The sequence below is a fragment of the Semicossyphus pulcher genome, unplaced genomic scaffold, assembly GCF_022749685.1.
Source record: "Semicossyphus pulcher isolate SPU_LCO1_2020_fin unplaced genomic scaffold, fSemPul1.0.p SCAF_52, whole genome shotgun sequence".
Lineage (NCBI taxonomy): Eukaryota > Metazoa > Chordata > Actinopteri > Labriformes > Labridae > Semicossyphus > Semicossyphus pulcher.
The window spans coordinates 323,894-350,610 of NW_027211729.1; the positions used below are offsets into that span (position 1 = coordinate 323,894).

At 43.8% G+C, this 26,717-nt stretch overlaps 1 protein-coding gene across 1 annotated transcript; it reads left to right on the forward strand.

Annotated features, from left to right (window-relative positions):
• The first annotated feature begins 212 nt into the window (after positions 1-212).
• tpm2 (tropomyosin 2 (beta)) lies at positions 213-26,672 on the forward strand. The gene is made up of 9 exons (XM_069682218.1): positions 213-465; positions 8,916-9,041; positions 11,159-11,292; positions 13,737-13,854; positions 14,187-14,257; positions 21,544-21,619; positions 22,209-22,271; positions 22,509-22,578; positions 26,450-26,672. Exons 1-9 carry the CDS (start codon positions 352-354, stop codon positions 26,530-26,532), a joined length of 855 nt encoding a protein of 284 aa, XP_069538319.1. The 5' UTR covers positions 213-351; the 3' UTR covers positions 26,533-26,672.
• The last annotated feature ends 45 nt before the right edge of the window (positions 26,673-26,717 follow it).

Here is a 26,717-nt window from a genome sequence, read left to right on the forward strand (position 1 = left end):
AACTCCTGGATGTGGAGTAAAAGGTAAAGTCAACATTATTACATGAGTAACTGTATTAGTTCACAGTATTAGAGTCCTTGGTGTATTTACCTTTGCAGTGGCCTGCAGGTGGATCACATATGACACGTGATAAAACAGACCGGATTTATTCCCGCACGTCACGCGCACTCTGGCCCTCCGCGCTGCCTAAATATGGGAACGTCCTCGCGCAGATTCACTGTGAAAAAAAGTTCAGGCTCGTGCAGCTGCTGCTCCATCCTCCGTCACACGCACACACCGAGCGGTGCTCCTGTCTCTGTCCGGACCTGCAGGCTCTTTCTCCCGCTGTGAGAAGCTCCAACCAACGCCAACATGGAAGCCATCAAGAAGAAGATGCAGATGCTGAAGCTCGACAAGGAGAACGCGATAGACCGAGCCGAGCAGGCCGAGGGGGACAAAAAGGGGGCCGAGGACAAGTGCAAACAGGTACAACACCTTTATTACCTGTCATCATAGTCTGTCAGTCACTTTATACTGGTGTGTTATTAAAGGGGGCAGAGGACGAGTGCAGACCGGTACAACACCTTTTTAACCTCATAAAAAAGGGCGCTAGACATTTTCTACAGGTGAGTTATTAAAGTTGAGGAGATGAGAAGTGCAAACAGGTACACAACAGAGATACAACACCTTTATTACCTCATAATAAAGGGCGTTAGTCACGGTAAACAGGTAGAACACATCCATTACTTTCTTACCTACAATCACAGCTTGTCACCTTGAACAGGTGTGTTATTAAGGGGGGCAGAACAAACAGGTACAGAAGATATACTTCTCACATCAGGTAATTTTTTAACCTCATATTAATGTTTGTTTGTAGCCGTTTTATGTGAACGAGGTTTGGGAACTTCTAATGCTCCAAACCATGAAATAATGAGTAAAGCAGAACTTTGTAAAACTCTATTATAAATAATACACAAACAGAGGAGAAGAACCAGGACGGACTCTGAGTCTGAAGTTAGATCAGGATTCATAGATGGAGAAGAAGTGTTGAGCTCCTGGAGGATGTCAAGGACTGAATCAGGGCCTGCTCTGGTCTCTGGTCTCTGGTCTCTGATCTCTGATCTCGGATCACTGATCTCTTGGCTCTGATCTCTGATAACTGATCACTGATGATCTCTGATATCTGATCTCTAATGTGAAGCCTTACAACAGGACTGTGCCTCCTGAGAAATAGCCCTGTCCCTCTTAGTCTGAACTGATGATGAAGCCCTGTAGTTCTGAGTTTTCCTGCAGACAGATTGACCACAGCAGATAAGCTGCTGAGTGCCGGTAACATTCAGCGTTTGATGTAGAGAGTAACATGTAGTTCATGCAGAGCTGCTTTAAAGGTGATAATCTACCCGTCAGGAGGTCCTATAACACGCACAGTGAGCCGGCAGAGGATCCAGCTGGAGGGTCGGGGGGACAGAGGCGTTCAGACTTTTTTAGGGTGCTGGGGCTGAAGGAAGAAAGAAGGGGGGATTACCTCACCCACAAACTTTCTATCCCACCCAGATGATGTCACACTGATATTCATAGTGACATAGTGATAGGACAAACTCGGTTTCAAATGATGCCAGGCAATATGAGAGAGGATTACAGATATTAATGCTGATACAGGCTGTTACTGTTTAAAGCTGCTGCTGTGAGAAACATGATTTATTAACCGGCTGCTGCTGAATATCTTTAAATACCAAACAATATGTCAAACACGAGGCTTTAACATTTCTCTGTTAATGACCATAGACTGTGTATAAGAAGGGGGCGGGGCCACAGTGACATCACTTATTGGCACAGAAGTGACCATATTTGGGTGAGAGGGTGAACTGGAGAGGAGTAAATGCTAAGGTAGAAGCTAACAGCAGCACTAGCTTCATTAGCAGATTCCATTTGTAATTCACAGTAACTGACATTAAAAGATTTCTTATGCTTTTAACAAAATGTAATTAAGGTCACCTGGCAACAACCTGTCACTCACAGGTAGCCTAAACCCTCCCCTGCTTCCTGGTCTGTGTGACTCTCAATGGAGCATCAGTGACTAAATGAACATCATGCTGTGTTGAAGAAGACTTGAAACTAGAGACTGAGACCATAAAGTCATTAGGAACATGTTTACTGAGGGAATACATCAGGAGAGGAGGAGGAGCATGTTCTCATAGACTTCTATAGGATCACATTTCTTTAAACCAGTGGAGTCGCCCCCTGCTGGACATTAGAGACCTTCTGCTTTAGCTTCTCCTTTGACACAGAGCTACTCCCCCTCCTATATACAGTCTATGACATCATCACATTCATGTTTTCATGTTAAACATGTTAATTCTGTGATCACATGACAAACATCAGCACTAAGAGGCGTCATGTGATCGATCAGCTGATGAATTATTGTTATTGTATGGATCACAGTGATGTTAGTGTTGATGCTTAGATCAGGACTTTATTGACATGATGGTCACGTGACCACTGCAGGTTACAGATTCTCGTGTGGGTTAAAGCTGCAGGACAGAATGAACAAACTATCATTACCAACGGACTCTATTTCATAGTTTGTCCTCTCTGACTGATTGAACTATCACAGTCCTCCTCCTGCTCCAACAACAATCATTCAATTATATTTATGGTTTAGAGATGTAAGAACATAAAGAGTCTCCAGCTGCTGCTCTGCTGCAGAAACAAGCAGCAGAACGAACCAGCTCTGAGCAGAAACAGGTTACCTTCTCTCCCCTACGGAGCTCTGTTATCTGTTAACTGTGTTAACTAGCACAGGGGCTTCAGGAGTCACCAAACAGGCAGAGACCAACAGAGCTCAGTTTGAGGACAGACATGGTGGTTTGGCTGCTGACGTCCCGGTGCTCCCCCAACCGAACCCTCGCAGAAACTGATGCCTGACCTCCCTGAATCATCTCCCCCACCGTGTCTGAATCCCCCTCGGTGTCAGAGTCCAGTTTAGCCTCACTGCAAATATCCTGGCCACTGTAGCGTCGTCAGGCAGCAGGACGATGAAGAGGACAGCAGCATCGTCTTCATCACATGAATAGAACTTTATTTTACTTTACAGTGCTACTAAAAACATTTAAACACACAACACTTTAAGACCTCATTGATCTTCATCGAATCCCTCAGAAGTCTGATCTCTATAAAGACAGATCAGCAGCTGTCTGCAGGTGTGTCAGTAGGTGTGTCTGCAGGTGTCTGCAGGTGTGTCAGCAGGTGTCTCCAGGTGTGTCAGCTGCTCCAGGAGTGTCAGCAGGTGTCTCCAGTTGTGTCAGCTGCTCCAGGAGTGTCAGCAGGTGTCTCCAGGTGTGTCAGCAGGTGTCTCCAGGTGTGTCAGCTGCTCCAGGAGTGTCAGCAGGTGTCTCCAGGTGTGTCAGCAGGTGTCTGCAGGTGTCTCCAGGTGTGTCTGCATGTTCTGGTTTCAGTTTGTCGTCTGAGCCGTTCTGATCACTTGTGAGCAGCTTTGGTCGTCTGCAGGAAAAGCAGTCCGTGTGGAGAGCAGGAGAGGAGGAACACGTGTTATCGTGGAAAGATGGACAGAACTTTTTAGAACGTAGTGGTGTCTTCATTCATGAGGAGATCTCTGTTTGGAGAGAACACACATTTTCTCCACTCTCACATCTCAAGTATTTGTTGGACTATAAACAACGAGCAGACGACAGAACAGGAAGTCACTTATCAGGATATCAGCTGTCTTCACTGGAGGCACAGAAATATTTGAATCTACTGAAGTTCGAGCACTTTGAATCACCTCGTGTGACAGCGTCCTCACAGGCTGGATGTGATGATGACCATGTGATCACAGGAGAACATTTGGATTCAACCAAAGACTGAGCGACCAGAGAACATCTCCATCAAGTCCCCGGAACACGCTCTGCTCCGAGAGAGATCCTGGCTCAGCTGAGAGCTTCAGTCCTGTTTCAGATGAAGAACACAGAGATGAAGAACACAGAGACGAAGAACATAAAGATGAAGAACATAAAGATGAAGAACACAGAGATGAAGAACACAGAGATGAAGAACATAAAGATGAAGAACATAAAGATGAAGAACACAGAGATGAAGAACATAAAGATGAAGAACATAAAGATGAAGAACACAGAGATGAAGAACTTAAAGATGAAGAACATAAAGATGAAGAACACAGAGATGAAGAACTTAAAGATGAAGAACATGAAGATGAAGAACCCAGAGATGAAGAACATGAAGATGAAGAACATGAAGATGAAGAACAGAACATGAAGAACATGAAGATGAAGAACAGAAGATGAAGAACATGAAGATGAAGAACATGAAGATGAAGAACAGAAGATGAAGAACATGAAGATGAAGAACATAAAGATGAAGAACAGAAGATGAAGAGCATGAAGATGAAGAACATGAAGATGAAGAACATGAAGATGAAGAACAGAAGATGAAGAACATGAAGATGAAGAACATAAAGATGAAGAACAGAAGATGAAGAACATAAAGATGAAGAACAGAAGATGAAGAACCCAGAGATGAAGAACATGAAGATGAAGAACATGAAGATGAAGAACAGAAGATGAAGAACATAAAGATGAAGAACATGAAGATGAAGAACCCAGAGATGAAGAACATGAAGATGAAGAACATGAAGATGAAGAACAGAAGATGAAGAACATGAAGATGAAGAACATGAAGATGAAGAACATAAAGATGAAGAACAGAAGATGAAGAACATAAAGATGAAGAACATGAAGATGAAGAACCCAGAGATGAAGAACATGAAGATGAAGAACAGAAGATGAAGAACATGAAGATGAAGAACAGAAGATGAAGAACATAAAGATGAAGAACAGAAGATGAAGAACAGAAGATGAAGAACATGAAGATGAAGAACAGAAGATGAAGAACATAAAGATGAAGAACATGAAGATGAAGAACAGAAGATGAAGAACATGAAGATGAAGAACAGAAGATGAAGAACAGAAGATGAAGAACATGAAGATGAAGAACCCAGAGATGAAGAACATGAAGATGAAGAACAGAAGATGAAGAACAGAAGATGAAGAACATAAAGATGAAGAACATGAAGATGAAGAACATGAAGATGAAGAAAATGAAGATGAAGAACAGAAGATGAAGAACACAGAGATGAAGAACATGAAGATGAAGAACAGAAGATGAAGAACCCAGAGATGAAGAACATGAAGATGGAGAACAGAAGATGAAGAACATGAAGATGGAGAACAGAAGATGAAGAACATGAAGATGAAGAACAGAAGATGAAGAACAGAAGATGAAGAACAGAAGATGAAGAACATGAAGATGAAGAACAGAAGATGAAGAACCCAGAGATGAAGAACAGAAGATGAAGAACATGAAGATGAAGAACAGAAGATGAAGAACCCAGAGATGAAGAACAGAAGATGAAGAACAGAAGATGAAGAACACAGAGATGAAGAACATGAAGATGAAGAACAGAAGATGAAGAACATGAAGATGAAGAACAGAAGATGAAGAACATGAAGATGAACAGAAGATGAAGAACATGAAGATGAAGAACAGAAGATGAAGAACACAGAGATGAAGAACATGAAGATGAAGAACCCAGAGATGAAGAACACAGACATGTTCCTGTGTGTTTGCAGTGTGTACTTCAGTGTCCACAGTATAACCTCGTATTAATGACTGGACATCGTGTCTGGACCGAGCAGCTGTCCACGTCTGTCCCCGGAGGATCTGTACTTTACAATGCCTCTCATGTCTATTTCTGCTGCACCTGCTTTGAATTGTTGTCACAAAGACAGTCAAGGCTGCTGCTTCCCTCAGTGTCGTCTGCAGGATCAGGAGTGTTGGGCTATTTGTGACCCGGAGGCCTTACATGGAGACGGACTGTCAGAGTGATATAGAAAGGACATTTGTCCCGGACATTGTGGCGAGGCTGCATCATTAACTGTCTGCTTTTTATAGTCTGCAGGCCGCTGCTCACATGAAACAACTGAAACAATCTCTGGAAACGAGCCACCGCACGACAAATGACAGAGTCCACATGACACAGGGTCGTCTCACTGTGAGCACGCACAGTCGGCTGCTCGTTATCACAGTTATGTTAAAAAAAAAGGTGTTTCCTCTGGGTAGCATCAGTGTGCTCAGGAGTCAGGCTATAAGATCACAGTGCCCCCTGAGATCAGGGTTCATCCTCTGGGCAGCATCAGTCTGCACACTTTAACAGGGAATTGACCATTAGAATGATATTTTCTGTTTTCAGCCATTTTGAATGTTGTCACGTTCTGTTTTTTACACTTAGAGCAGCTGTTGTCACATCTGTTACTGAACACATTTCAACAAAGTCTGTTTGTCAGGTTTGAGATATTTAATTCAGTTTTTCTGCTTCTGCTGCTTTGATCACTGCTGTGGGCCTCATACTGTATCTCCTGAAGACTTTGTGCTTTTAGATGGATGGATGGATGGATGGATGGATGGATGGATGGATGTTCTTTATTGATCCCAAACTGGGAAATTGTGGTGTTACAGCAGCCGGTAATCCAAGTGAATACAGCACAGGAGAAAATAAATAGAACACTAGAAGAAAGAATGGAATACATACAGTACATACAGGAGTTCTAACAGCAATAATAGACAATAACCTCAACTACATTGATCTAAAATATAAAACGAACATCTATCTTAAATGTAAACAAACATTACAGGGAGGTAGAGGTGTTAATACAGTCGTCACAGTTGTAAATGTGCAGATACAGTGATTCAAGGTGTTAAAGGGCAAATTTCAACCTCAGTCCTATCATGCTATTATGGGGAGCTAATGCCATTATGCCATTAACAAAAATACAATGTTGCTCTGTGCCTTTGGAGGACGTTATCTGCTTCTCTGGAAAACCTCTGCCAGACTATGTAAAAGGCGTCATCTGGTAGATGCCAGGGAGCTCGCTAAACTTCAATTCCTGTAATAGTGTAGTGTGTAGTTTATGATCATCCTCTTTGTAAATAGTCAAATCTAGGAAATGGATCCTCTTTTTGGAGTATTCTACAGACAATTTAATATTCTTATTGGTATTATTAAGATAGTTATGGAAGTCAATTATGTCCTTATGACTACCTTTTGAAGAGAAGAAAGATGTCATCAATGAATCTGCAATACGTTTTATTATCAACAAAAGAATTCCTGGCCAAGTTGAAGACATATTCTGATTCCCAAAGTCCCAGACAGAGGCAAACGTATTCAGGGGCAAAACTAGTTCCCATGCTGGTCCCTTTACATTGTCTAAAAAACATTATTATTCAAGACCCATTCTGTAAGTTCCACTATGAAACCAGTAGGGGGCGTCAGTCTCTCTCTATCTGACACCTAGTGACGGACTGCCCTAAGGCCATCTAAGTGATCAATATAAGTGTATAATGCTTCGATATCCATAGTAACCAAAAAATCCCAGACCAAATTTGGTGCTTTCTGACCAATAGGTGGCGCTGTAGCTGTGTCATCTGACAATAAAGACAGGATTATGTCTGTATGTAAAAATGTGTGTATATATTTTAACATGTCTTCCTACCGTTCGTCCATCAACTTCACACTTGGTAGCTGTTCTGACTGAATATGGAAAACAATGAACACCTGAAACAGAAGTTTGGATCTTTTCAACACTGAACCAAAACCAAAGTGTTTAAATTAAATTAGCATAAAGCTAACAATAGACAGGAAACTAACCATGTTCTCTATGGAGACAAATAGGAGCCAGAAGGTTAGTTTGTTTGAAAAAATTATTGAACAAAAGTTCAAATGTTACTGAATGTCACAGAACGTTACAGAATGTTACAGAACATTACAGAATGTTACTGAACATAGCTGAACATCACAGAACATAACAGAACATTACTGAACATAACAGAATGTTACAGAGCATCACAGAATGTTACAGAACATTATAGAATGTTACTGAATGTCACAGAACGTTACAGAATGTCACAGAATGTTACCGAATATCACAGAACGTTACTGAATATCATAGAACATCTCAGAATATTACAGAACGTCACAGAATGTTACTGAACATCAAAGAACATTACTGAAAGTCGTAGAATGTTACTGAATGTCACAGAATGTTACAGAATGTTACTGAATGTCACAGAATGTTACAGAACATTACAGAATGTTACCGAACATCACAGAATGTCACAGAACATTACAGAATGTTACTGAATGTCACAGAATGTTACAGAACATTACAGAATGTTACCGAACATCACAGAACGTCACAGAACATTACAGAATGTTACTGAATGTCACAGAATGTTACAGAATGTTACTGAACATCACAGAACGTTACACAACGTCACAGAACATTACTGAATGTCACAGAATGTTACAGAATGTTACTGAACGTCACAAAATGTTACAAAACATTACAGAACATTACAGAATGTTACTGAACGTCACGGAATGTTATTGAACGTCACAAAATGTTACAAAACATTACAGAACATTACAGAATGTTACTGAACGTCACAGAATGTTACAGAACATTGCAGAATGTTACAGAACGTAACAGAATGTTACAGAATATTACAGAATGTTACTGAACGGCACAGAATGTTACAAAACGTCACAGAACATTACAGAATGTTACTGAACATCACAGAATGTTACTGAACGGCACAGAATGTTGCAGAATGTTACCGAACAGCCCAGAACATTACAGAACATTACAGAATGTTACTGAACGTCACAGAACATTTCATCATATTACTAAACCTCACAGAATGTTACTGAACGTAACGGCATATTATAGAATGTTACTGAACATCACAGAATTTTACTGAACGTTACAGAATGTTACTGAAAGTCACAGAACGTCACAGAATGTTACAGAACGTCAATGTAAACAATGTTTAACGTGTTGTGTTTCTTTCTGTGTGTTGTGTAGCTGGAGGAGGAGCTGCTGGGGCTGCAGAAGAAGCTGAAGGGGGTGGAGGATGAGTTGGATAAATACTCGGAGTCTCTGAAAGACGCTCAGGAGAAGCTGGAGCAGGCCGAGAAGAAGGCAACGGATGTGAGTGAGGGAACTGAGAGGTCACATGACTGAGGTCAGAGGTCACATGGGCACACAGGAGAAAATAACAATCTATCAAAGTCAGAAAAACACACAAACATCATAATGTTAATCTCCACAGTAGTATACAGTATACTATATAGTTTACAGTATAGTATATGCAGTAAACAGTATAGTATATAGTATGCAGTATATATAGCATACAGTATAGTATACAGTATGCAGTAGTACTGATCACCAGCAGAGACAGTATTAATGTATCATGTTTAGGAAATCAAACCTGTCAGCCCCTCCAGGTAGATCCTTCTGTTCCAACACACCTGCAGAGCTGAACGACTGACACACACACAATGAGCTCAGGTCAATGTCAGGTTAACAAACACACCTGTTTTTATTAATGTTGATATTTTAGGTACATTTTCCCGTCAAGCATCAAATCTTCGAAAGACACACTAACCTTCTTCATAAAAATATTTGTCCTAATATCCGCCACCTATATTTACCTCTCTATGTCCACCTTATGGCTGTTATTCATAAGTAATACTGTTCATTTCACGTCCTGTTTGTTTTATACATCACCTTGGTTACGCAGAATCATCTTTAATACTACACTGTGTAGGCAGTTTGAAAATCCCTGCAGGCGTCGGGGTCATTATGACCAAGTATAGAGCAGAACATGAAGCCCCAGACAGCGTGTTTTTCCTGATAGGAGTGAGACCTCCTGTGTTTCTGAGATTTTACCAAACATGGAAAAGAATGAGGTTAATGTGTTTGTCCTTCGGTCTGATGCTGAAGGAGGAGCATGAACACATGAATATCCAAAGTATTCACAAACATATTTATACACGAACATATTTAAAAGGAGCCATGTTTATCTTTTTCTAAATCATGAAGCAGAAAACCCATGGACCCATCTGTTTACCTTCAAAAAAACAAGACGAGTCAACAAGTTATCGAAGAGATAAGATGAGTTAGAAAAAGGCTGATTAACTCTGAATAACTTAAGAGATTATGTTTAAACAACAGATCATCAGGATAACTTTAGCTATAATTTAAGATATAAATATCTGTAATATTTATAAAGCCGTTTGAAGCTGAAAGGGTCGAGTTTAGTGATCTGAAAGACTAAAAAGAGCAGAGTTAAATGATCACCGCGGCTATACAGTTTTTCAAAATAAGAGCCCGCTTTATTTTGAAACTGTAACCTGAAGAAGCACGTGTTGACTCCGTTGCCATGGAAACACGTAGACACCGGTGAGGTGCAGCAGAGGTGAGTTCAGACAAGATGGCGGCCTTCACGTCCATAGACGCGGTGAGGAGGAAGATCCAGAGTCTGCAGCAGGTCGCGTTCGAGGCGGAGGACCGAGCCGAGCTGCTGCAGGAGGAGGCGGACTCCGAGCGGGGGGGCCGCGAGAGGGTAATACACCGGAAACACCGACACACCAAGGAGGGGGGACACCCATATTTTATAATTTTTATGAATTATTGATAAAAGTATTAATATATTTAAAGCAGGAGGAGGCGAAGCCGGCTGAGGTTAACACAAACGAAAACGAGCCCGGAAACTATGAATCTATTCATTCTTTATTTTTCAACTGTCAAATATTAGATGTAAATCATCGCGGAATAAAATACAACTCAAAAAGAAGCCATCCGAACCGGAAGTTGGACCGTTAATACACAACTTTACATATAGAATGACTCTGTGTGTCCTCAAACATGTCGAAATAAACTGCAGTGTTTTTTTCTTCTTTGTTTGTTTCTTCTTCTCTCTTTTATTTGACAATGAGCCAAACTTTACTTTGACATAATATTTATATTGATAGTAAATTTACTCATTAAACCTGCTGTGAGTCAGCACCAGTGTGCTGTTAGCTTCACTACAATAAGTCCAACTGACTGTCTCAGGTGTGATGACATCACTGATTCACCTGTGCAGAATCAGATGATCAGTCACTGTACTAATTGAGGAGGCTTTTAGAGTAAAACAATGATCAGACATTTAACTGATTTTATTTATGACATTTTGACAGAATCAGCTGTTCTATAGGCAGATCTCTTATAACATTTTGTGTGTGTGTCTGTGTGTGTCTGTGTGTGTCTGTGTGTGCGCGCAGGCAGAGGCGGAGGTGGCGTCTCTGAACAGGAGGATCCAGCTGGTGGAGGAGGAGTTGGACCGAGCTCAGGAGAGACTGGCGACGGCGCTGCAGAAGCTGGAGGAGGCGGAGAAGGCTGCAGATGAGAGCGAGAGGTGAAGACATGATGCTGAATCTGTGAGATCAAAGAGGTCAGCCCCTGAGACAGGATCAGGGGCTGGTTTCACAAAGATGTTTTAGACTGGTCTATAGAGTTAGCCCAGTCTTAATTTTTCTTATAGATTAGTCCAATGTAAGTTGAACCGTTTCACAGAAATAAAGACTGACTCATTTTAAGCCAAAAGAATTAGACACCTTACCCCCAGGCTAACTCATCTCTAAGACCCATGTTACCATGGTAACAATCAGTGACACCTACTGACTGGTAGAACCAAACTTTGAACGTCTTTGATGGTCCTTTCAGCGGTCAGATTTACACTGTTTACTGTTGCTGCAATTTTTTTCCATATCAGGTATTTTTTGTTGTTGTTACACTCTTGGCTGAATTTTCAAGTAAAATGTCCTTAAAACTGTTGAGCTCCTCCAATCAAACATTTTCTGCTGGGGTAAACAGATGGGGTTACTCAGGTTACCATGTTTTTTTTGTTTTGAAAAGAGTCTTAATTTACCCAGAATTCAACACACCATAGTCCTGCTTAAGATAGTCAAGAACTAAACTGCTTCGTGAAAAAGATGAATTTAGACGTCTATCTGAAGTCTGACTATTTGTCTAAGCCATAGTCAAAGTCTCTTTGTGAAACCGGACCCAGGTCTGAATCAGGATCAGCTCTGAACAGGATCAGGTCTGAATTAGGATCAGGTCTGAATCAGGATCAGCTCTCAACAGGATCAGGTCTGAATCAGGATCAGCTCTGAACAGGATCAGGTCTGAATTAGGATCAGGTCTGAATCAGGATCAGCTCTCAACAGGATCAGGTCTGAATTAGGATCAGGTCTGAATTAGGATCAGCTCTGAAATAGGATCAGCTCTGAAATAGGATCAGGTCTGAATCAGGATCAGGTCTGAATTAGGATCAGCTCTGAACAGGATCAGGTCTGAATTAGGATCAGGTCTGAATCAGGATCAGCTCTCAACAGGATCAGGTCTGAATTAGGATCAGGTCTGAATCAGGATCAGCTCTGAACAGGATCAGGTCTGAATCAGGATCAGCTCTGAACAGGATCAGGTCTGAATTAGGATCAGGTCTGAATCAGGATCAGCTCTGAACAGGATCAGGTCTGAATCAGGATCAGGTCTGAATCAGGATCAGGTCTGAATTAGGATCAGCTCTGAAATAGGATCAGGTCTGAATCAGGATCAGCTCTGAACAGGATCGGGTCTGAATCAGGATCAGCTCTGAACAGGATCAGGTCTGAATTAGGATCAGGTCTGAATTAGGATCAGGTCTGAATTAGGATTACATCTGAATCAGGATCAGGTCTGAATTAGGATCAGCTCTCAACAGGATCAGGTTTGAATTAGGATCAGGTCTGAAATAGGATCAGGTCTGAATCAGGATCAGCTCTGAACAGGATCAGGTCTGAAATAGGATCAGGTCTGAATCAGGATCAGCTCTGAACAGGATCAGGTCTGAATTAGGATCAGGTCTGAACAGGATCAGGTCTGAATTAGGATCAGGTCCGAACAGGATCAGGTCCGAACAGGATCAGGTCTGAAATAGGATCAGGTCTGAAATAGGATCAGGTCTGAATCAGGATCAGGTCTGAAATAGGATCAGGTCTGAATCAGGATCAGGTCTGAATTAGGATCAGGTCTGAATCAGGATCACATCTGAATTAGGATCAGGTCTGAACAGGCTCAGGTCTGAATCAGGATCAGGTCTGAATCAGGATCAGGTCTGAACAGGATCAGGTCTGAATCAGGATCAGGTCTGAAATAGGATCAGGTCTGAATCAGGATCAGGTCTGAATTAGGATCAGGTCTGAATCAGGATCACATCTGAATTAGGATCAGGTCTGAACAGGCTCAGGTCTGAATCAGGATCAGGTCTGAATCAGGATCAGGTCTGAATCAGGATCAGGTCTGAACAGAATCAGGTCTGAATCGGGATCCGGCTGTGTGTCAGTTCTGGCTTGTTCCTCAGGTAAACAGCAACACTGTTAGTAATGAGCAGTTTGAACAGGTCACCTCTCCTGCTCGTGTGAATGGCGTCGCCTTTGCTGTCGGACCAGTTCTTGTGTTCTTGCTCTTGTTCTTGTGCTCGCTTGAGCTTCAATAACGTTACATTCAGAATTAAAGAAGACCAAATCAAGCAGGACAGGCTCAGATGTCTTCATATTTAGTCTGAAGGACTTAGGCATCATCCTACATTACCCATAATGCAACATGGCATCTTTTATTCGTCCATCTTGCTAAAGCCTTTTCTGTTTGACAGACAAGAACACACACAGCTGATCATATGTGCACATTAAAAGTCACACTTTCCCATTCACTTAAAATGTGTCCAAACTTTTGACTGGTAGTGTATGTAGCTAAACGTTACTGCAGATAAACACAGAGACAGACGCTTAGACTTCCTGTTGTGCTCCTCTTCCTCAGAGGGATGAAGGTCATAGAGAACAGAGCGTCTAAAGACGAGGAGAAGATGGAGATCCAGGAGATGCAGCTGAAGGAGGCCAAACACATCGCAGAGGAGGCAGACCGCAAATATGAAGAGGTAACAAACACTAGTATTACACACTACTACTACACACTACTACTACACACTGACGCTACACACCGACGCTAACCACCGACGCTACACACCGACGCTACACACCGATGCTACACACTGACTGTGTGTGACACTGGAGGAGGTCGACCACAAACAGGAACGGCTGAGTCAGCAGAGTTGGCTAAGGCAATTAGCATAGATGCTAAGTGATAACAGCAGTGTGAGTGTGTGTGTATGTAGTGTCAGTTAGGATAGATATCAAGATTATAGTACTGTGAGTTTAGATAATTGATCTCTCTAACTGTGTGTGTGTGTGTGTGTGTGTGTGTGTGCAGGTAGCTCGTAAGCTGGTGATCCTGGAGGGGGATCTGGAGCGTTCAGAGGAGCGAGCCGAGGTGGCAGAGGCGTAAGTTTACACCATGACACCTGAGATCCTCTGCATTATTCATGATGTCATAGTAAAGGTCATGTGATCACTGTAATGACATTGTGTGATCTTACACAGTCACCTGTCAGTTTTCTGACTGTAACACCTGCTCCACACAGCACATCTGAGCAGAGCTGAACAGCTTCAGGTCCAAAAATCAAATGTTTCAGTCCTTTCAAAATAAATGTCATTCACATTTAGTTAAGAGAGAAATGTGAACTGTTTGTTGCATGTCTGTCACATTTTATCATCATCATACAGACATAGAAACTGTAGTGAAAGGTGAATTATTGCTGGTCCATACATCAATTTTCTTCATCTCGTCCGGGGTCAGGTCATGGTGGCAGCAGGCCAAGCAAGTTAGTCCAGACATCCCTCACCCATTATCATTTTCCAGCTCCTCCTGGGGGATCCTGAGGCATTCCCAGGCCAGGTGGGAAACCCTCCAAAGGGAGGCACCTAGGGGGATCCTGATAAGATGCTGAACCACCTGAACTGGCTTCTTTAGTGTGCAGGAGTAGCAGCTCTACTCCGAGCTCCTCATTCTTCGGTCACTTCCCAGAGCTCATGACCACAGGTGAGGGGTGCAACATTGATAGACTGGTAAATTGAGAGTCTGTCTTCAGGCTCAGCTCCTTCTTCACCACAACTGTGTGGTACAACGCCTGCATTACTGCTGATCCTGCACCAACCCGTCTATCAATCTCACAATCCATTTTACCCTCACTCATGAACAAGACCCCAAGATACTTTAACTCCTTCTCTTGAGGCAGAGACTCACTCTCCACCCGGAGGAGGCACTCCACTGTTTTCCATAAGAGAACCATGGCCTCAGACTTGGAGATGCTGACCCTCATCCCGACCGCTTCACACTCGGCTGCGAACCGCCCCAATGCCTGCTGGAGGTCCCAGCTTGATGAAGCCAACAGAACCACATCATCTGCAAAAAGCAGAGATGAAATTCTGAGGTCCACAAACTCTCCTCCCCCCAGCTGCACCTTAAGATCCTGTCCATGAAAGTCACAAATGGGATCATTGATAAGGCACAGTCAGGGCAGAGGCCAACACGCAACAGGAACATGTCTGACTTTGTGCCAAGGATGCGGACACAGCTCTCACATTGGTTTTATAGGGACCAGATGGCTCATAGCAGTATACCCCATATTCCCACTGTACCATCTAAAGAACTCTGCCACAGGCCTTTTTCAAGTCCAAAAAACACAAGTAGACTGAATGAGCAAACTCCCCTGACCCCCCAGGCAGCCCTGCAAGGATATAAAGTTGTCCACTGTTCCACGGCCAGGCCGGTATCCGCATGGTTCCTATGTATCTGAGGTTCAACAATCGGCCGGAGTTTCCTTTTCATCACCATGGAATAAGGTTTGACAGAAACTCCTTGAGGCTAACCAGAAGTCGTTCTTCATGGCCTCCCTGAACTCATCCCACACCCAGGTTTTTGCATCCCTAATCACAGAAGCTAAGGTCCTCCTGGCCACCGGGTACCTGTCTGCTGCGGTCAAGAGACCCCTGAGCTAACCAAGCCCAAAAGTTTTGAAGCTTAATCCAAAAGGCAACTGGACTTGGTTGAAGTTTTTGAAGACATTTCCCCTCTCATGGGAAAGGCTTCTTCAGCTGTAAACTGACAGGACAGGTGGACAGAGCTAGAAATATAAGCCTCTGTAGGTCATTAGTATGCTAATAGATGTGTAACCAAGAGACAGTCAGTAACCTGGGCTGTTGATCTAGCCTAATATCACTGAGATGTGCCTGTTCCTTCTTGTGCCCTATGGTTTAGGGTTCAAATGACTCCTAGCTTGTGTTCTAGTGGGTGGTGAGAATCAAAAAGTAAGTACTGGTCTGTGTGGGTGGGTTTCCTGTAAACTTCAATGTTGAGGCTTCTGTCCTCTTCAGTGTGCACTGTGCAGTCCAAGATGTTTCCGCTAACATCTTCTCTGATAAACTTGATGTTGCTGTCTACTGCGTTGATGTATACAGTGAAGGCTTCCTTCTCTGACAGTGGTTGTCCACCAACAGGTTCTTAGGTTGCCTCCACAATCTCCCCCAGGGTGCATGAGAAAATCATATGGAGGTTTGAGCTCAAGATCTCATGGACAGGAACTGCTGCCAGATGTTCCCAGTTCACCCTCAATGCAAGTTTAGGTTTACCTGGTCCGTCCGGCAGCCTCCCTCCATCTGATGCACCTCACCACCAGGTTGTGATCAGCTGTCAGCTTTGCTTCTCTCTTTACCCAAGACACTATGCCCGATCATGGTGTTTGTTATGGACTATCCATTACTAAGATTAAAGCCCAAAACATCACTCAGGTTCAGAATGGGCAGGCTGTTCCTACCAATTACCCCCTCCAGGTGTCTCTATCATTGCCCGCACAGTCTTTGATGTCCCCCAGCAGAACTATAGAGTCCCTTGGAACCCTTCCAGGACGTGAGCCCAACTATATGTAGCTGGTAACGCTTCACTTCCCGCAACAACTCCTGTCCTGTCAGAGAGGTAACGTTCGACACTCAGAGAGCCAGTCTGCGATGCCGAGGAACACGCAGAGCTTCCTGCCTTTGCCTGCTGCCAGGCTTACATAGCACCCTACCTGCCTACCACTGTGGGTGGTGGCCCCACAAGGTGGAAGCTCCATGTAGCTCTTTGGGGCTCACTCTGCCGGACTCGTGGTTGAAAACCCAGCCACCAGATGCTCCCCCTTCCGAGGTCTGGGGTAGCACCGTTCTTCCTTATTTGGCCTATAGGTTTAGTTTGAACCTCTTTTAATCTAGACATCCCATCGGACTAATTTGACTTGAGAGACTCAATCATGGGCTAGTGCTCTAGTCAGCACTGCTCCCAGGTCCACAGGGACACAGAAACCCCTCCGCCACGTTAAGGATCATCTTCAGCCTGTTTCTCAGGTGCTTCTCAGGTGTTGCTCGGTTGTGCAGTGTGGACATAATACTATACAGACAGTAGGTTGAATTGTAAGTGTTGCATGGACTGAGATTGTTTGCCAATTCACCTGATTGTTTCAGCACTAACAACACACACACACACACCTCTTTGAGGTTTAATGGCATGCATGTTGTGTTCAGCCCCCCCCACAGCCTGTATGGGAACGCTTATTGTTTGTTATGTTCTGGCTGCCTCCTCCCCTCCCACCCCCCACTAACCCCCCATGCAGGAGAGGGAGGGATCTTGAGGAGGAGCTCAGACTAATGGACCAGAATCTGAAGACCATGATGTGCGGAGAGGAAGAGGTACTGATCCTGGTCTAACTCTGGTCCTGGTCTGACTCTGGTCCTGGTCTGACTCATAGACTGTATAAAAAGATGGCCAACATGACAGCTCCCTAAAAGTGAAACCAAACCCTCTCTGTCGCCCCCTGCTGACTGGCTGCAGTATAGCTCATAAAGCCCGCCTCCTCCATGTTAACAGATGGGACATGAGTCAAACTATAAAATCTAAATACACGTCAAATACATTTTTCTCCAACATGTTTCTGTCATTATAGTTAGTTCTTATCATGCTGATTTATGTCCAAGTGTTCATTTTTCTGACAAGTTTACTTTTAATTAGTTATTTTATGCTATAAAAAGGACGATTGACAGCTCTGTTGACAAATCCGGCAGCCGATCAGTTCCAGATTAGCAGAGTGGAGGAGGAACGTGGTGCCAACCGCTCACGGGCTTGTAGTCTGAATGAATAATAATAATAATAATTGTTGGCCGAGAGAATATTAACGTTATCTTTTACTGTGTGTGCACGTAGTGTAGACCAGTAAGAATGTTTACCTATATACAATATGAGTTATCAACCAACATATCACTTGCAAATCATTAATTTGATCCTGCTCTGAGAGAGAGAGAGAGAGAGAGAGACCTCTGGGTGTGACTGCACATTTGTGCAGTACAAGGCAGTCCTTGTTACTTTGGGATCAGCATTTGTTAGAAGTTTTGTGATGTACTGATGTACTAATGTACTTCATCATCTTTGCGGCGACGGCGGGGGTGATGGCGGTAAATGGCCATACCGCAAGGGCACGTTTGTGTCTCACCACGGTGAGAACCGCGGCAGCTCTAACGAACACTAACACTACAGTCATCGAACTTTGCATAACCGTGAATTTCCGCTTCAGACTGACACAAGAAGCTGTTCTTCTGTTAAACACGCCGACGTGCGGGATCTTTGATGTTTGTTTTTAGGTAAGTTAAGTGTGTGTTGTGGCTAGCAGAAGTGGCTACGACGGCTCCACCCCCAAATCTCTGGCTCCAAATGACATCACCATTGTAAGATGGCAGCACCTGTCAAGGAGGCTATTTTGACTTCAATTTCGTACAATGAGAGCGGATGCGTGGTCCATCTAAATAAACAGTTAATGGTCTGACTCTGCGTTTCTAACCTGCTCTTTTCTCTCTCTGATGTTCTGACTTGCTGCTCTCAACACTCCCATGAAGACACTAAAATCAGGGATGAAACGTTAGCCCCTAACCTGGATCATTTAACATCATCTAACCCTAACCCTAAGTACAGCAAAACTACAGAACAGAACCTGTGTCAGCAGCAGGACGCCGATTCCTGAGTTTCAGGACTCGTGACTCGACTTGGACTCGTGCAGTGATGACATGGACTTGGACTCTGACTCACGCATTGGCAGCTTTCAGACATATTTTACACCAAACGTTAGAAAGCCACCTGGATATTTCATGAGTGCAAGTGCACTAAAAGAATCTCTGCATACATGGATGATGTTAATAAAACCAAAGTTTAATGTACAGCTCTGTTACTGTCACTGTAAACTTGTAGATCTGAGTATGCAGCATTAGGTCGTAATGATGCACGGCTTGCAGTCATGTCACTGTGGATTGGGCTAACGGATAGCGGGTGGGTTGCAGATATTTTTTTGTTCATTAGACACCTGCAGTGATCGCACCGCAGCAGAAGCGAGGAGTGCGTCTCCCTGGCGCGGTTTAGGCACAACACACAGCACTGTAACGTCATCGAAGATTTAAGTCTGTAGTCACACAGACAGGATCAGTAATTATTACTAAATGAAATGTGTTTTGTACACATCCAAACGGTCCCACAGTCAGTCGAGTTTGCAGTGAAATCGTTTGGAGTGTAACGGCGGTCAGAGCTCGGTCAGAGCTCCGTCAGAGCGGTCTTCAGAATGTTAATGAAGATGCTCAAAGTTTATTCAGTTCTCTCTGGAGTTTTCTCTGTCCCCTCAATTTATAACAGTTTAAATCAGTTTGTAGTTTTGCTGCTTAAATGTCCCACCATATTTGGTGCAGTGACATCACTGTAACCTTGGAAACAATTATAATTGCTGTAAACAGCTTCTCTTTTAAAGTTAATAGTTGAAGAAGACATTCATTCATCAATACAGCACAATAAAGAAATTACCTGAAAGCTGATCAACATCATTTATAATAATTTATTGATCCTTTGGCTCCGTGTTTTAACAACATCACACCCTCTAAGACCTGAGTTTAAACATGGACTCACAGATGATGGACAGTTAAAGCTCAGCTTAGTTTGATCATATTTAAAAGTTCAGGACTCGACTCGGATCCTTCTTTGGTGACTCAGACTCGACTCGAACTTGAACACTGAGGACTCGAGACTTGAATTGGACTTGAGGTTTGGTGACTCAACTACAACACTGGTTAGCAGTAAGCACACTCTGTTAACACACTGCTGCCACAATTACGCACTACAGAACCACATGTGGATGCATCCGCCGCTGAAAATAGTCCCCAAAAAATGCACAATTTCCTCCTGTTTGTAAATAAATACATAAAACTCTTTATCTGTGAGAAGTTTACAAAGATTTACATCTTTATGGGGCGGCTGTGGCTCAGTGGTAGAGTCGGTCGTTTCTCAGTCAGGAGGTTGATGGTTCGATCCCTGTCTGTCAGGTCAAAATGTCCTTGGGCAAGACCCTGAACCAGAAATAGCTCCCGGTGGCAGAGCCAACGGGTATGAATGTGCATATACCTGAATGGAGATTGGTACTTAAGCCTCTGCCATCAGAGTGCGAATGTGAATGGGTGAATGTGACATGTGGTGTTAGCAGCTTTGAGTGGTTCCAAGACTAGAAAAGAGACATTTAGGTACAGTCCATTTACCATTCACCATTTATCTTTATAAGGAGAGCCTGACAGGAAGTCAGAGTCACAGACAGGAAGTCAGAGTCACAGACAGGAAGTCAGAGTCACAGAAAGGAAGTCAGAGTCACAGACAATGGGCCTTTCCCAAACCACTGCCTACACCCTCTCCCTATGCACTTCCACTCCGTTTGCGCGCTCACATGAAGCCTTTGCCACATTGAGTGCTGTCCTCCACAAGCAAGTCTGCACCGATGCTGACTTACTGACCAGGTGCAGCGCTGTGTGATGTTTGTCATGAGATGAGAGACGTGTTATTACCTGTAGAAAGGAGAGCTGCTCTAATTAAGATTAACATGAAACAATACACTGACATCAGCGTCTTAAAGTGAACGTTACATTCAGGATCTAATAAACGCTTTCTTGTCTAGAAACGACACAAGTGAAAAGTTGAAAGTGTTTCATATTAACAGGGACGGCTGTAAAAACTCAGCAGGTCGTTAACATCAGATTAAAAATACATTTAAGCTACAAATAAGAAAAGCCAAAGAAGCCTCATGAAGTGGAGAGTTTTTAATGACTGCCACACTGGTATTTATATAGCTCTTGTTAATTGTATGACATGAAACCATGGTTACACACATTTCCTGTCTCCACCTGAGTGAGGGGAGTTTGTGTCAAAGCTTGGCGCTGTATTTAATCCCTTCACCTAAACGAAAGGTGTTCCATTCAGCTGTGAGTGTGACGACAAACGGAGTTAGAGTGGGAAAGGCCCAGGAAGTCAGAGTCTCAGACAGGAAGTCAGAGTGTACTGAGAGATGGACTCATTGTTGGTTTGGTATTTTCATGGAATTTGTTGGCAATAATAATAATAATTTTTATCTTACACAGTGATTTATGTTCTGTAAATCTTTACTACATGTTAATTAATATTTTTATTAATTTAGTAAAAGAAAACACCCCTTTAGAAACACCCTGACACTTTGATTAACCTGTTATTGTAACTCAGAGTCGGACACACACATCATATAAAGGTTGGTCAGGTGGATTATCTGAATCCATCAGAAACAGGTTGAGGGCTTGATCTCTTCCTCTGTCCTTTCTTTCATGCCTTTGCTCTTCTTCTGTTTCCTCCTCTTTCTCACTTCGATGTTCAGTAAATCAGGCGACCTTGAGGAAGAGTTGAAAAATGTCACCAACAACCTGAAGTCACTGGAAGCTCAGGCTGAGAAGGTACAGTACGATCTGATGGACTGAGTGCTTGACAAACACATGTTCATTTAGAAACACGCAGCCCTGTTTATCTGACTGTAAACTACAGAACAACACGATCCTACAGGTGTATGAAATGTGGACTTTAAAGTGACTCAGAGGAAGTAACATCCACTCAACAGACACATACGTCCTCATCAGCCGAGCGTAGAGACAACAGAAGAATTTATTCGCATTCTGCTTCAAATGATCTGACATCATGGTATTCATAAAGGAAGTGAACTTTACAGTGATAAACAGTTGATACAGTTGATGTTCAACATGAAACAAAAATGAAACTGACTCATGAGATTTTCAGCAGAATATTTTTAATCATCATTGTATAAGTTGGAGAAGGTTTGAGGTTCTTGAGGATCCTGGAAAGTCCTTAAAGATCTCCTGTGTGAGGTGAATGAGCTGTAATGAACAGGCAGGTTCAGATACAGCTTCTTCTCTCCTTTTCTTAAAAATGTAGAAATAAAAGTAATAAAGACGTGTATAAACCATCTTTACTATAAGGATCAAGTTCTGTATGAATGTGTTTTAAACATGTTTTCTGTGTGTGTTTCAGTACTCACAGAAGGAGGACAAATATGAAGAAGAAATTAAAGTTCTTACTGACAAACTGAAAGAGGTGAGTGACAGTGAATGAATGTATTATTTAGACTGCATTTTGTCTCGTCTATAGTGTGAGCCCTCCTTTAAATACAGAGTTCATACTGTGTGCTGATGCTGCAGTGCCCCCTGCTGTTTAGATGTTATACTGCAGTACTATTATTCAGACTCTTGATGCTGTGTGTGTGTGTGTGTGTGTGTGTGTGTGTGTGTGCGTGCGTGTGTGTGTGTGTGTGTGTGTGTGTGTGTGTTTCAGGCTGAGACTCGTGCAGAGTTTGCAGAGAGATCTGTGGCCAAACTGGAGAAGACCATCGATGATCTGGAAGGTATTTGACTTCAGTGCTCCCAGTAACAGCGGTACTCCCATTAACTCCAGTACTCCCAGTAACAGCAGTACTCCCATTAACTCCAGTACTCCCAGTAACAGCGGTACTCCCATTAACTCCAGTACTCCCAGTAACAGCAGTACTCCCATTAACTCCAGTACTCCCAGTAACAGCGGTACTCCCAGTAACAGCAGTACTCCCAGTAACAGCAGTACTCCCATTAACTCCAGTACTCCCAGTAACAGCAGTACTCCCAGTAACAGCGGTACTCCCAGTAACAGCAGTACTCCCATTAACTCCAGTACTCCCAGTAACAGCGGTACTCCCATTAACTCCAGTACTCCCAGTAACAGCAGTACTCCCATTAACTCCAGTACTCCCAGTAACAGCGGTACTCCCAGTAACAGCAGTACTCCCATTAACTCCAGTACTCCCAGTAACAGCGGTACTCCCATTAACTCCAGTACTTCCAGTAACAGCAGTACTCCCATTAATTCCAGTACTCCCAGTAACAGCAGTACTCCCAGTAACAGCAGTACTCCCATTAACAGCGGTACTCCCATTAACTCCAGGATTCCCAGTAACAGCAGTACTCCCAGTAACAGAAGTACTCCCATTAACTCCAGTACTCCCAGTAACTCCAGTACTGCCAGTAACAGCAGTACTCCCATTAACTCCAGTACTCCCAGTAACAGCGGGACTCCCAGTAACTCCAGTACTGCCAGTAACAGCAGTACTCCCATTAATTCCAGTACTCCCAGTAACAGCGGTACTCCCAGTAACTCCAGTACTGCCAGTAACAGCAGTACTCCCATTAACTCCAGTACTCCCAGTAACAGCGGGACTCCCAGTAACTCCAGTACTCCCAGTAACAGCTGTACTCCCAGTAACAGCAGTATTCCCATTAACTCCAGTACTCCCAGTAACAGCGGTATTCCCAGTAACAGCAGTACTCCCAGTAACAGCGGTACTCCCAGTAACAGCAGTACTCCCAGTAACAGCAGTACTCCCAGTAACAGCAGTACTCCCATTAACTCCAGTACTCCCAGTAACAGCGGTACTCCCAGTAACTCCAGTACTGCCAGTAACAGCAGTACTCCCAGTAACCCCAGTACTCCCAGTAACAGCGGTACTCCCATTAACTCCAGGATTCCCAGTAACAGCAGTACTCCCAGTAACAGCAGTACTCCCATTAACTCCAGTACTCCCAGTAACAGCAGTACTCCCAGTAACAGCGGTACTCCCAGTAACAGCGGTACTCCCATTAACTCCAGGATTCCCAGTAACAGCAGTACTCCCAGTAACAGAAGTACTCCCATTAACTCCAGTACTCCCAGTAACTCCAGTACTGCCAGTAACAGCAGTACTCCCATTAACTCCAGTACTCCCAGTAACAGCGGGACTCCCAGTAACTCCAGTACTGCCAGTAACAGCAGTACTCCCATTAATTCCAGTACTCCCAGTAACAGCGGTACTCCCAGTAACTCCAGTACTGCCAGTAACAGCAGTACTCCCATTAACTCCAGTACTCCCAGTAACAGCGGGACTCCCAGTAACTCCAGTACTCCCAGTAACAGCAGTACTCCCATTAACTCCAGTACTCCCAGTAACAGCGGTACTCCCAGTAATTAGAGTACTGCCAGTAACAGCGGTACTCCCAGTAACAGCAGTACTCCCAGTAACAGCGGTACTCCCAGTAACTCTAGTACTCCCAGTAACAGCAGTACTCCCAGTAACTCCAGTACTGCCAGTAACAGCAGTACTCCCATTAACTCCAGTACTCCCAGTAACAGCGGTACTCCCAGTAACTCCAGTACTGCCAGTAACAGCAGTACTCCCATTAACTCCAGTACTCCCAGTAACAGCGGGACTCCCAGTAACTCCAGTACTCCCAGTAACAGCAGTACTCCCATTAACTCCAGTACTCCCAGTAACAGCGGTACTCCCAGTAATTAGAGTACTGCCAGTAACAGCGGTACTCCCAGTAATTAGAGTACTGCCAGTAACAGCGGTACTCCCAGTAACTCTAGTACTCCCAGTAACAGCAGTACTCCCAGTAACAGCGGTACTCCCAGTAACTCTAGTACTCCCAGTAACAGCAGTACTCCCAGTAACTCCAGTACTGCCAGTAACTCCAGTACTCCCAGGAACTCTAGTACTCCCAGTAACAGCAGTACTCCCATTAACTCCAGTACTCCCAGTAACAGCAGTACTCCCATTAACTCCAGTACTCCCAGTAACAGCGGTACTCCCATTAATTCCAGTACTCCCAGTAACAGCGGTACTCCCAGTAACTCCAGTACTCCCATTAACTCCAGTACTGCCAGTAACTCCAGTACTCCCAGTAACAGCAGTACTCCCAGTAACTCCGGTACTGCCAGTAACTCCAGTACTCCCAGTAACTCCAGTACTCCCATTAACTCCAGTACTGCCAGTAACAGCAGTACTCCCATTAACCCCAGTACTCCCAGTAACAGCGGTACTCCCATTAACTCCAGGATTCCCAGTAACAGCAGTACTCCCAGTAACAGCAGTACTCCCATTAACTCCAGTACTCCCAGTAACAGCAGTACTCCCAGTAACAGCGGTACTCCCAGTAACAGCGTGACTCCCATTAACTCCAGGATTCCCATTAACTCCAGTACTCCCAGTAACTCCAGTACTGCCAGTAACTCCAGTACTCCCAGTAACAGCAGTACTCCCATTAACTCCAGTACTCCCAGTAACAGCGGGACTCCCAGTAACTCCAGTACTGCCGGTAACAGCAGTACTCCCATTAACTCCAGTACTCCCAGTAACAGCGGTACTCCCAGTAACTCCAGTACTGCCAGTAACAGCAGTACTCCCATTAACTCCAGTACTCCCAGTAACAGCGGGACTCCCAGTAACTCCAGTACTCCCAGTAACAGCAGTACTCCCATTAACTCCAGTACTCCCAGTAACAGCGGTTCTCCCAGTAATTAGAGTACTGCCAGTAACAGGGGTACTCCCAGTAACAGCAGTACTCCCAGTAACAGCGGTACTCCCAGTAACTCTAGTACTCCCAGTAACAGCAGTACTCCCAGTAACAGCAGTACTCCCAGTAACTCCAGTACTGCCAGTAACTCCAGTACTCCCAGGAGCTCTAGTACTCCCAGTAACAGCAGTACTCCCATTAACTCCAGTACTCCCAGTAACAGCAGTACTCCCATTAACTCCAGTACTCCCAGTAACAGCGGTACTCCCATTAATTCCAGTACTCCCAGTAACAGCGGTACTCCCAGTAACTCCAGTACTCCCATTAACTCCAGTACTGCCAGTAACTCCAGTACTCCCAGTAACAGCAGTACTCCCAGTAACTCCAGTACTGCCAGTAACTCCAGTACTCCCAGTAACTCCAGTACTCCCATTAACTCCAGTACTGCCAGTAACTCCAGTACTCCCAGTAACAGCAGTACTCCCAGTAACTCCAGTACTGCCAGTAACTCCAGTACTTCTTATAATACAGAGCAGAGTGTTGGTACCATTACTGGTCACTCATCACCCGTCACTAGATGATACTAAAGTATAATTATCTTGAGGTAAAATGTTAACAGGAAGTGAAGACTTCCGTCATGTTTTCAGAGACTGCTCCTGTGTCTGTTAGCCTCGTCCTGACCTGCTGTGTGTGGGCGGAGTTTAATGTATCATACTCATCATGTGATCAGATTTAACTCAGGTGTACAGCTTTAAGGGTGTTTGTGTTTGTGAGCTTATCAGCTGATGAGATGTAAACAATCTTTTTCTTTCAGTCTGAAGCTTTAAATTCTGTTTCATCTTCTATCTTTGTTTTTACTTCCTGTTTCCTGTTCCTTCACCTCTTCCTGTTTTCTGTGTGTGTGTGTGTGTGTAGATGAGGTGTATGCTCAGAAGCTGAAGGGTAAGGCTCTGAGTGAGGAGCTGGACCTCGCCCTCAACGACATGACCACTCTGTAGCTAGTCAATTACTTCCTGTCAGAACCTGCTCACTTCCTGTCTACACCTGCCCAGATCCTGGCTTCTTACTTCTTGTCTATACCTGCTCACTTCCTGTCTGCACCCCCCCCCAATAAATCTATTAAAGCTTTTTGACTTTTCTGTTTCTTCTGTCTTCATTTTTTTCTGTTCACTTCCTTTAAAGG